This window comes from Vipera berus (assembly GCF_964194415.1).
Source record: "Vipera berus genome assembly, chromosome: 5".
NCBI classification, from domain to species: Eukaryota; Metazoa; Chordata; class Lepidosauria; order Squamata; family Viperidae; genus Vipera; species Vipera berus.
In genome coordinates this window covers 54,912,669-54,925,776 of record NC_138207.1, presented here as the reverse complement: position 1 = coordinate 54,925,776, position 13,108 = coordinate 54,912,669, and the positions used below count along the sequence as shown (strand labels likewise).

At 33.7% G+C, this 13,108-nt stretch overlaps 1 protein-coding gene across 2 annotated transcripts in view; it reads left to right on the top strand.

Moving 5' to 3' along the window:
- NRAP (nebulin related anchoring protein) overlaps positions 1-13,108 on the top strand; it is a 73,125-nt gene that overhangs the window by 42,843 nt on the left and 17,174 nt on the right. For both annotated transcript variants that reach the window (XM_081329235.1, XM_081329234.1), the window contains 8 exons: positions 236-340; positions 1,926-2,024; positions 3,435-3,539; positions 4,873-4,980; positions 6,144-6,254; positions 7,334-7,531; positions 9,321-9,425; positions 10,618-10,716. In XM_081329235.1, the coding sequence (XP_081185361.1) occupies positions 236-340; positions 1,926-2,024; positions 3,435-3,539; positions 4,873-4,980; positions 6,144-6,254; positions 7,334-7,531; positions 9,321-9,425; positions 10,618-10,716 (930 nt within the window). The remainder of the gene's footprint in view (positions 1-235; positions 341-1,925; positions 2,025-3,434; positions 3,540-4,872; positions 4,981-6,143; positions 6,255-7,333; positions 7,532-9,320; positions 9,426-10,617; positions 10,717-13,108) is intronic.

Genomic DNA, 13,108 nt, shown 5'->3' with positions numbered 1-13,108 from the left:
TCAATGCATTTTCTTTTAAACCTTATAGCAAAAACGTTCAGTGTCAGCACATTCATGATCTCTTTTTCAATCCACCACCCTCCCTTTCACATTTCTTTCCACAGTTGCAAAGAAGTGAATAAAACAAAAGCAGGCTCTAATTTAGCTCAGTTGGTGTTCTGATGTGTGAGTTCTTTAGGTAGCATTTTTAATGTGTGAGCAGCCACAATGGAGCATTTTCATTTCCTTTTGTCAGAACCGATACAGAGCAGATCTGAACTGGATGAAAGGAGCCGGATGGATCGCCACTGGGTCATTAAATGTGAAGCAGGCTCAGAAGGCAGGAGAACTCATTAGTGAGGTGAGATTTCGTGACAGCTGCAGCAATACCTGCCCCATAATGCATGTAAAATGTCTGTATAAAATTAAAATAATTCCACTGAAAGGGGGAGAAAAGAAAAAGGCTCTCAAAACAAGGCATTGTAGTCATAATTAGAAGGAAGCCAGATACCAAACACAAAACAGTGGGAGTCCATATAGTCTTTGCAAAAGCAAAGGAGGTGACAAGCAATATCATGAATAATAATAGCAATCAAACAATTGCTAACCCACCACCTTGCATTTTATTAATGAAGTTCATCAAGGCTTAACTTGTATATTTATGACTCTAATAACCAACTTTTGTTCAAGCTCTCCCCTTTTTTCAGTACAAAAAACAAAATGTAGCTTATAGTTGCTTCTGAATGCTACTTTCTAAGACATCGCCAGCAACTATTGTGAATGATTGAATATGCATACCTAGCAAGTAAGTTAAGAGGATTTAAGGATTCAAGAGAACTTTTGTGCAGTCACACTAAAGATGGTGCAATGACAGGCATGGTCATTTATAGCAGAAATACATTTAGTCTCAGATTTTCTGGTGTAGTTTTAGTGCTACTGAAGCTCTTTGCCAGACCAGCAAAACCACATAAGATATTTATGCTTTTACAATATTGTTTTAAGTAAGCAATATTCAGGCACTTGGCATAATTATTTTGCAGCTTTAATATTCTCACTATTGAAATGGCAGCACTTTGGAAATTGTGATTTTTACCAACTATATTTCACTTTTGCTTGTAATTATAATTTGAAGGAATGTATTTTCTAAAACATGGATTTCAAGTAGTCTTTGTCCCTAGCAACCCTAAGAATCTTTTATGTAATTGTTATCTTTATAGTTACGAGTGATAAGATGTTTTTAACTTTTGAAGCGTCTACCATTTTTTAAAAAAAATATTTTAAAATATTTTTATTACAACAGTTAATTTGGTGAATCAATTATTTTCACTTGTGGGAACAGCACAATAAAGATGCACTGCAATGTTAATGTAAATGTCACAATCCAATGTCCTCGAAGTGAACGATATATATACAAATACAGGAAAAACATATGATTAAATATCTCATTTTTTGTGTAACTTAAGCAATAAGATAGGCTATCAGAAATGCCTCTTTGATTTGGCTTCAATGTTTATTATTTGTATTCATGACTTAAATAATCAGATTTCAAATAATGCACAAAAATATCATTGCGGTATTATATTCAAATAGCCGTTTTACTTCAAGGGCTTACCAATATAGAATGCTCCTTTGTATTTCAGACTTAGGGAGAATGCATGAGGGTTTTTTCATGGGATTCTGGGCATTTTATTATACACAATCCTCTTGATGAAATGTTTTCCTTAAATTTTAAGTGGAAACTAGTATGATCACACTAGTAAAAATTAGTTTTAAATGGAAACTAATTCTAATCTGAAAGTTATTAGGTGATAAACATGAAGAAAGAGGAATAATAATTATGTTTACACATTCACTCTAATCTCAAGGAACCTACAATTTTTTTTATTTCAAATAGCATGAAAGAGCAGCACAAAATTCACTGCTTTGATCTTTTTTTTTCTCAACAGAAGAAATACCGTCAGCACCCATATGCTTTGAAGTTTACCAGTATTAAAGACACTCCTGGGATGATCCAGGCTAGAATTAGTTATAACCAGGCTGTGGATGTAAGTTGTAATGTATATACATTATGATTATAAGAGTGGTAGCCTCTTTGAATGACCTGATTGAAGCACTAGTTTTCTATGTCATTGACCTCATTCTCAGGAATAGAGAAACTTGTGTTAATGGAAACCTACCATTCTTCTAAAAAGCCTAGTAGAACACTCATATATAGAGAGATAAATTTGTAACCCTATCCTAACTCATACAGTTTGGTACATTAAGCATGTGTTTGCAATTGATTACCATATCAGCTTCATATTTGTAATACATATTTTTTCTCCTTAGGGAACATTTTAAATATGAATGTCTCTTTCTCTCACCAAAACAATTTTTAGCAATTGTCTTTTTTTACAATAAATCAATGCTAGTAATACAAATCACTTCAATCTTATACAGCCATGTACATAGATACTTCTAATCTACAGCTGATTATTTCTATAGTAATAGGTAATTCTGTGATGGATATACTCAAAGACAATACATGAGGAGATGAAAAATGATTTATGTTGTTTTATTTCAAATTTAAGTACAGCTTTCCACTTAGAAATAATCCCAATATAATGTAAAATAGAACAAGAAAATAATCAAATTAAATCATAACATAAGTGCACAGCGAGATCTAAAGTCTGGGAAAATAATTATTACCTCATGGTGAAAAAAACAATACAGTAGATACCAGATAAGCATTACTGGGAAGTGGCATTTTTCTAAGTTATCACCACTGGCTCAGCAGAAGAATATGGATGGCACATTGATAAATAAATAAGCCTGGGAACCATATCATATTCATATTCAAGAGTTAAAATAATTATCTTATTCAGGACCTATAAATGAATAAATCTGCCATCAAGGATTTCAAAATTCAGAAAACAGCAAGAGATAATTCTGTCTTCCAGAGCACATTGCCTGCAAGTGCTGTGTTTTAGAAAGGAATTTCTAGCACGAGACAGCAGCATTTCGATTCTCCCCATTCACACTGAATTGAGATACTGGAATGCTGTTCTTTGATAGAAGCTAATTAACGTAGCAATATTTAAATAAAAAAAACATTTAATGCTGTTGTGAATCATCACTTTATAAACTTTACCAATGTATATGATAAGCAAACAATGGCTTGGATGTATACCGAGGAAGGAATTCACGATTTGCCAAAAAAGGTTTCAGTACACAACTGGAAATAGCTGACCTCAAAGGGTGCTCCAGATTCTAGATACCACAACCTAAATTAACTCATTTTAAATCTCCAGTTAGTAAAGACAGTCACAAGAAAATTAATAAGGCTTAGATGAATTCTTATGTTGGCTATAGTTCTTGAATTAATTTTATAAGGATTCATTTGGGGGAGGGTGGGAGAGATATTATGCACAAAAACATGTAATGGTGCCTTACAAATTATTTTCTGAATTTTGCAGAGGCTTTATAAAGAACATGGAGAGAATGTCAAACATAATTATACCCAAATAGCAGAACTTCCTGAAATCTTTCAAGCTAAGCAAAATGCTTTGAATATCAGTGAGGTAAGTTTTTTTCGGACACATCTTGACTTTCTTTATATTAATAGCTGTGATTTATGTAAAATGTATTTTTCTCTCTTTCTTGAGGATAAGTCTGATTGTAAATAAGGGTTTACAAGAACGGGCTTATGCATATGTATTTTTTGATGTTCTTCTCATTTTTAATAATGGCAATATTGCCATATTGTTGGCTGGTTTGGCTTTCTGAAAAGAAGATGCCAAGATGCCAAGACTGAACTGAGATGAAGTTTGGTGTTCTTATAACAAGTACTCAATTGTGACAATAAATCTTCCATAGTCTCCTTAAAACAAAGGGTAGAAGTTGCAAAATTTGCAACCAAGTTATTTGCATGGTAGTAACCTTACGTAACAGCAAGGAATCATTCAATTGTAGTTAAGTTTATGTTTTTCCTTATAGCACATATATCCTATCTTCTTGAGGATAGCTACCATTACTTTTATTCAAAATGCCCCAGATTCAGTTTGCATTGCAAAAATAAAAAAATAAAAAATGGGTAGTTGGCTCAAATGTAATTTTCTATGATGCTTGGCTGCCATTTATGCTTCAGAATGCAATATGTTACATCTGGGGCATTTTAAGTATTGATTTCTTCTTGCTAGTGCTGTTATTACTGACACCTTTTATGATAACTGCAAATTAAGATAAAAGAGAAGCTATTGCCAATACTAAAGGTAAACATTAATGGATATAAGCAAAATAGATTTGCTGCCCTTAGACAAGATAATAAAATGACTGCTTCAGACACATTGGACTGAATCTAGATTAACCTTTTTCAGATTAATCATATTTCCAATTTGAATCAGTGGGTCTAACTGTCAGCTATTCAAGTTTGTCCAGGCAAGAAATCAAAACTATGAATACTAATATTAGCTTTATCATAAGATTACAGTAACAGAATCTTACAAATCTAAAAATACCTCTCCCCTCAATTGCCTTTACTTTCCAGAGAACTAGGGAGAGTCCCTTCTGAAATATTTCTTTCACCCTCGTTTCTGTTCGCTGAGATAGCTCTTCTTTGACTGTTGTCTAGGCTATAGTCCTCTTCCTCCTCCTGTTTCCCAAGTTCATTCTGACATCCATTACACCAGCTGAAGCAGATTTCAAGATTCTGTCAGAAGTCAGCATAGCATCTTATATGAACTGTAACTCTAACAACATACAATACTGACCTAAATAGAGAAGCCTATTTAATTAGAAACAAGTTAATCTATATAAGTTTGGGCTAGGCATTCTAGGTATAGAACGTATTGTTCTTTGTAGGGAAGAACATGCTTCAATAAATGGATGTTGGTCTTACTTACTATTTCCAAACAGACCCATTACAAAGAATCCTGGAATAAAATGCAACATGGTGGTTATAGACTGAAACTGGATGCCATTCCTTTCCAGACAGCAAAGGCTTCTAATGAAATTATAAGTGATGTAAGTTGATTTAGTAACAATGGCAAAGAAATAATTCTAAGGGCATTTTGTTTAGAAAAGGACAATGGAAGAAACAAATAGCTTTGGAGTATAAAGAATTTCAAATTATTTCCACAAATTGTATGTGTGAATTAAATAATACTCTGCTAAGTAGAATTAGGTAAATGGATCCTAATGTACCTTTAAACATTATATTTGATACTGTATATTATATAATTTATATTGGCAAACTGGAAGGGGGAAGGGAAGATACTTTTAATGATCACTATTCTTTAAAATGGGTTTATTTAATATTAAAAGTCATCTTGGATGACTATTTCAATATCAAAGTTAGTATTAGGACAAAGAAGAATATTCCCCCCACTGTCAATAAAATTCTTAAGGACAGTTGGAAAAGAGAATAAAATAGTATATAAAATTGCCTCTTATTTTGTCTGTATTGTAAACGATATGATAGATTAGAAATTGCTACTGGAACATTATGAAACATATTCATTACTTTCAGTTGCAGTCTCCAAAAATACAATAGCTATTATATTATTATGAAGCTTTTTTTTAAACTAGGAAATTCAAATAACAGACTGAATTTACTTCTGAATATATTCTAGTATGTTTTTTAGGTCAAACTATTCATCTATTGTTCCTCTTATTGCTTAAAAAATGGTTTAGTGGTTTATTATTATTTAGAGTAATTCTTAAATCTTTTCTCCAAGTATATCAAGAGTTTAACTCAGAGATTTTAATCTAATCCTCAATAATATTGAGTTTATGCCATTGTATGGAGTTCAACAAATAAAACAAATGAGCAGGGGTGAGGATCTATTATAATGGGATTACATGTAACTATATTTGCAAAGGGTGTGAATATATATAACACCTTGTGTTTTAGTACCAGTTCTTACATAACAATTAGACACCAGCTGTTGTTTAAACAAAGTACAGGTTAATAAATGTAATTTGAATTTCCAAACCCACATTCCCTTTCTTGTAGAGCAGATGTATTCTAAACAAATTTGGTTTTGCCTGAATAAGGCCATTTGATACATATGACTTTATCTAAAGTCTTCACTATCAGAGAAGACAACAAAAAACAATGTAAAAGTAGTTATTTTATTTCACTTTTCATGTTTTCATTATGTTAATGTTTTCTTTCTCCTCCTCAGTATAAGTACAAGGAGGCATTTGAGAAAATGAAGGGACATTTGATTGGTCCCCATGGCTTGGAAGATATAAACATCTCTCACTTCATGCATGCAGCTTTGCTACAGAGTGATGTAAGTGGTATACTAAATCAACTTGTATCACTATATTTTTAATAAGCATACATTCAATTTGTAAGGATCAGCACATTCAAAATAATATAAATGGATGAGACTTTCACCTGTATTGGCATAAGAATATAAGAGCCTTTACAGAATTATCTAAAGTCTTATCTAATCCTGTTTATTTCATCAACCAAGCAGATGCCTATCAAAACAAAAGAAAAAACAATGCATGGATAAGACATAAATACCATAACTCCTTTCACCATCTTTTTCCAGTACCTGGTATTCAGGGCCAAGATACCTCTGGAATATTATTATTTAAACCAGTGAGAGCCTTGTCTTCCCTAAATAGGTTCTTAAGCTATCTGAGTTATTGTGCATCATATGATCTTGTTTCTGTGAGGATACAATAAAGGAGACCTGCATGTAAACTCCCTTAAGCTTTTGGAACTCAAATCCAACACAATGAGTAAAAAATAAAAATGGTAACTTAATACTGCACCACTATTAAGTATGGAAATGGAAGGGAGGAAACATTGAGGAGCAATGCCAAAAGAAGAAGTAAGGAGAAAAGTGGATAGGACAAAACATTACAGTGGTTCTAATTTTCTTGCAATGTGATGATGATGACGACGACGACGATGATGATATTCTTTCAGTCAAGTCAGATTCTTGGTGTTTCTATGGACAAGCTCTTTCCATATTTTCTGACTTTGTATTATTTCTTTCAGTTGTTTTATGCTTTGGCTAGTGTTGGCTTTGTTCACCAATATAATACAGGCATTTTCAAAGAACACTTTTGAAATTACTAGAAAGACTTCTAAGACAATACTCATATGCTTAGGAACAGAATTCAGTAATGTGCTCATAATGTACCCCAAGCTTGTTGAGGAGCAAATAATAACAGTACATTCAAGTGGCTAGTTGTTTCCTGTGATTATATTGTTATTTTCTGTCCTGTTTCCTAGTTAGTAGTTATAATTATAATCGTAAAGTGAATAATTTCAAAAGAATTTGTCAGATTACTTTCTATGACTATCTTTTAAGTCATGACTGAAAAATAGCATTTGTTTTTACTTCCTTCTTAGATAAATTACAGGAAAGATTTTGATAATCAGAAGACCAAGTTCCACCTACCATTAGACATGCTGAATTTAGTACATGCCAGAAAAGTCCAGTCTTTGGTCAGTGATCAGGAATATAGACAACTGCTTCATGATTATACAGCGCTGTCAGAAGATATGAGGCTGCAGTGTGCTAAAAAAGCTTATAAACTACAGAGTGAGGTAAATTAAGTTCTGCAGACCATCTTTAACTGAGAGTTGAATAGCTTCTGTGAGACAGAGAGCCAGATCAATTTATGAAGAATTAGTGAAAATCACATTTGAAAATTGGGCAAGGTCAGATTTAAACCAAAGTGGGGCTGAGCCATTTAAAGTATAGTTTTATAATAATAACTTATACCTTTATAATTAATTATTTTCATCCCTTAATCAGTATAAATATGCCTCCCCATTCTGCTCCTATAAAAATTTAAATCTGAGTTTTAAGAATATATTTTCTAATATATTTATGTACTCTGTATACTGGGTTTATATGCTGCTCCAATCCAATAGGTCTCTTGAATGACTTACATTCAGTTCCTAAAATAACACCCCACTTTCTGGAACTCATCAGGAGTTCAAGGAGCTGTCCTTACTTGGTAGACAGGAAAATGTTGTTCAGATGCAATTTCAACCCAAAGCCATTATCCTCCAGGCATTCCAGCCAACAATTAAATCTCAGTGGAATTGCTTAGGAAGCTTACCAAGTACCCTCTGGAAATGATTGGATTCCACAAATGTCAGCAATAGTCTAGTCTCCTTGTTGACATAATTGACACTGTGCAATAGGAATTAGACAAAGGACATATATTAATCAGACTGTATTGTGCGTATAACATGCATCTCCCAGGTTAGTTTGGTCTATAACAATAATTGTATGAAATTCTGGAATTTTTGAAAGCCCAACCAGACATGGTAGGTTGCAATTCTCTAACTCCATGATCTAGAGAACTCTACCCCATCCTGATAATGGAATCTAGCAGCCCAAGAAATTATGCTGCCCACCACTGGAAAAAAAATGGTGCAGCAACAGCAGGGCAATTGGCCTAACCCTGTGGCCCAGTGCCTCCAGTCTTTTGTAGAAGATTATGGATGCCAATAGCTACTCTACTTTCCTAGACCCTGAGTTCATGCTTTCTGCCCAAATGAAATTTGAAAGAACACATTTTGAGGTGAACAGCTGGTTTTTGTTAGAAGAAACCAGATCTATGCTCACATCCATATCAAACTGTGGACAAGAAGACATTATTTGTTACAGATAAACTGTAACATTAGGCATTAAGAAGCATCAAAAACCTGGCTATGAAGGCTTTGAGGCTGAAATAAAATGTCCATAGATGGAGACTGGTCTCAAATACTGTTTTACCCAGGTAGGCTGGCTATTGCCTATTTTTTTTCTCACTCAGCAGTACCTAAATCTTGGTATCTATATTCTCCCTAACTATTAAAAAAAAGTGTAAATTACGTGTGTGTGTATTCACACATATGTACATACATTAGCGTAATATCCGCTGTTACAACCGTGACACTAAAAAAGTAGTAGCTTAAAGTTTTTAGAGTATAAACATGATCATTTCATCAGTGTAGGGTTTTTGATTGATATGAATGATTTTAGATGAAATATCAAAAATAATTTTCAATTTTATACAGAATTGACTTCAGAATTAGGTATTGTTTTCCAGCAATAGATAGATAGATAGATAGATAGATAGATAGATAGATAGATAGATAGATAGATAAGAGTTATATAGAAATAGATAGATAGACACACAGACAGACAATACTGAGCTAATGTTTTGTGCATGTAAATGAAAGTGTGTTTAAACGCACCATCATGAAATAAGGAAATTCAATTCCAGTATGCTTGAAAATTATATAGGTTTTATGTAACAGATGTTATTTATAATGAAAGCATTTGAATAAATGCTTCTTCGTTCTGTGCTATCACTTAGTTTTGATTGGTTTCTCATAGAATTTATACCGATCTGACTTGAACTTTATGAGAGGAGTTGGCTGTATCATACCCGGGGCCTTGGAGATTGAAGCAAAGAAGAAAGCTTCTGAACTCATCAGTGAGGTAACAAAAGATGTTTTTGATTTCTCCACTACAAACAAGGTTTTGCCAGATGTCTGTGTAAAACTGACAAAGAGGCTTCCTGATTAAGGGTGGGCTTTCATTCCCACCCTTCCTCTTTATTTGATCACTCAATTTATATCCTGGATGAACTGAACGGAGTTCAAGGTTTTGCAGACCTTGATAACTACTTTCACAAACTTTCTGTTCTGTAATCAGGACCCAAGTGATTGGTACATTAGGGTGATCCTTTGTAGAAGCAAATTCTCCTTTCCAGATGAAAGGAAGCTTGTGTTTTTATATTAGACATAGAATCACATTTCTCAAAACCCAAGTGACTCTATATAAGTGGCCTGGATAGAAAATTACTCTTCCTCATTACTATGCACTCTCTCTGTCTCCCTCTCCTGCTCTCTCATCTCACTCTTAAGTTTTTCTCCAGAGCAAAAGAATGGGTCAATAATAAGGCAAAATAAAGACCAAAACAGATATAATGGCAGAAACCACATTTTAAAAATGTGCATGCGATTTCCTTTCATGTATAAACATGGTGTAATTGTTTTTCGTCAAAACATCCTAGAGGTGAGGACAACTGAATCTCCCCCTCCTGCCCTCTTCTTGCTCATAGTTCCAATCTCTTTTTAAATGTCCTGTCTGAAGAAGCCTCTCTGGATTAAAAAGGCCTTTTAAAAGCAGAAAAGGCAGGGGCAGTGAGGTGTTCAGCTTTTATCCTTTTGGGGCATGTCCTATTCCACATGTGTTCTAATATATGAATAAACAGACCCAACCAGCCGGCTTATTTATCCTTTGAAAGCCCTTATATGAATGTAGCTGTTATTGATAAAAGAGGTCCAACTTTTTCTAGCTCTAATATAAGTATTTCTTTCAGGAATTTTAATAAAAAATATTAGTTCTGAATTGATCTAATATATATTTGTTTATTATTTCCATCAAAGTGCTAAGATGTAGTTCAAAAGAAGTAATGCCAACAACTAATTTTCAGGGATTGCTTTTACTATGCAGGCCCGGTTAATAATATGGAGGCAAGGGATTAAAATGATATACTGTACAGGTCAATAGATTGCTATATGTTACAGATTCTGTGTAAAGTACTAGCCAAATCTGTAGCATTGAAAATATAATGTCCTTATCTTGCATTCCCTCCTTTTGTCTGCCTCTCGCTGTGTGAATTCAGAGTAAATACCGTCAGCAAGCAAATTCCTTCAAGTACACATCAGTGACAGACTCTCCTGGCCTCCTTCATGCAAAATTCAGCAATATGATTGCTAATGAGGTAGGTTCTGCTAACATGGATCAGAAAATACCCTCTTTAAAATGCAATATATGGGGAGGGAGGAAAGCAGCATGTTCTGAGAAGTGTAATATACTAAAAAAAAGGGGGGGGGAGGAAAGCACCAACAATTTATCCTTTAACATCATGAGATCATTTTTATTATTTATAGAGAAGCTTTTAATATCTCTTTGTCAATCAGACTGACAAAGAAAACAAATCAGAGCAGTTATTTCATAGTGACTCCTGCAAATGACTTCTCTTTTGTTCTTGAAAGCAGCCATAATGCAAAAGGGTATACAGGAAGGACAGTCTCAAAGATAGTTAACATCAATGTGTTCAAAAACTCACTTAAAGCACCAGAGGCCAAGAATCTTCCTTCTGATTTTTCAAACTATTTAGGAGACCTTTGCAGATTCATTGCACCATTAAAATGAAAATAAAATCAAATCCACCTTTGGAAACTGTTTGGTCCCCTAACCTTCCTTGCCATGATTTTTTTTTCAGAGTAACATTGAATTTTTATGGAAATGTCATGAAATAAGGCTTTACCAATCATGGATTAGTGCAGTCTTATTTCTGTAATTTGTAGGTTCGTTCTTTTCAACAACTTTTTTTTTAGCATTGTAACATTTTTTTCAATTAGTAAGATTAATTAATTAAAATATTGATTGAGAAAAACATTAAATACTGAATATATTATTACATATTAAATAATAAATCAGATTAATGGGTAGAATATTTTGAAATTTTTAAAATGCAAATGTTTGTAAAAAACAAGAGATGCAATGTGGGAATATGCTTTTATGCTGTATGAGAGAAATTGTACAGTGCTTTTTTGTAAAGATTTTAGTTTGCATGGGATTATGATTTTCTTTATTTTTATTTCTATACTTTAAAAACTCTGCCAGCTGTGTATTTGTTAGCTGGATGAGGTTGAATGCAAGGAACAAATGTTCCTCTTTACACACACACACACACACACACACACACACACACACACACACACACACACACAGAGAGAGAGAGAGAGAGAGAGAGAGAGAGAGAGAGAGAGAGAGAGAGAGAGAGAGAGAGAGAGAGAGAGAGAGAGAAATGTTTTCAACACCAGGAGGTTCAAAAATAACACCCAGATTGAAATCTTCCCCATTTTGGGAGATCCAAGGATTGAGTCCATTAACAATATCATCTGGTTGAGGTGATTATTTTCCTTCTATTTCAAGAAAAAAAATAATAGAAAAAAACACCTGTTTTAGGGAAAATCCACAAATCTCCAGCTATTTTTTTATTCCTAGCATTTTCTCTGCAAGTATAGACTCCACTGTTTTTAGATCACCTGAATGATGATACATTTATTGGAACAGGAATTGACTGACCAATTTTTCCCCAAGCCTGACTAGGAGTGACTAGCTCAAAGTCACACAGTCAGATTTCACACTTAAGGCTGGATTAGAATTTACGGCCTCTGGCCTGGTGCCTTAACCATTAGACCAAACTAGGTCTCTTCTACAGCTATATGTGTCATTGAAAAAGAAAAGTATGGATATGATTGACATCCTAAAATTCTGTTTCATCTGGCCTCGTACTTTCTCTTTGAATTATTGTGGGAAATTTCTCTTTTAGTTTGCACCCAGTACATCCCCAGTCATTCCCGATATCCAGATCAGAGAAAGTATACATACTATTCAGCACAGCTAACAAAAATATAGTTTGATGTTTATTTATTAAACATCGGCAAACATCAAAAACATTTGCTGGCAAAAATGGGATAAAAGGCAGGCAAAAACAGAGAAAAAGCAAGACGTGAACAACAGGCAACAAAATTACATTATTTGTATACTTAGATCTAGGCACAGGAACTTTCCGAAGTTGTTAGTGGGGACAGCCCCACAATGGCCTGTTATTCCATTAGCTTCAACCCTTTTATGTATATAATATTATTATAATTGTGTATATAATAGTGGCAGAATAGAAATGGAAAGTAGGATGCTGGCAAATCAAATTCTATTCTGAGCATGCAGTGAACATGAAAGAAACAATTTGGTGGGTGGAAATGATGAATCCACTGTGAAAAAAACAGGGTATGTATGTATGTATGTATGTATGCACGTATGTATGTATGTATGTATGTATGTATGTATGTATTTATTTATTTATTTATTTATTTATTTATTTATTTATTTATTTATTTATTTATTTATTTATCCATCCTATTTCTAAACCATCCTTCAGATGGGAAAATAGCAGTTGCAAGCAACAACAATTGCGGCAGTGCAGTAGGGAGCACTGCTTTTTTTATTTTTCTGCACAGAGAAAATTGATTATGCTTTAATTAGTGTTATTGATTCTCTTCAATTGTGGACCTTCTTAATCAAAGCTTCCAGTTTTGCACTGG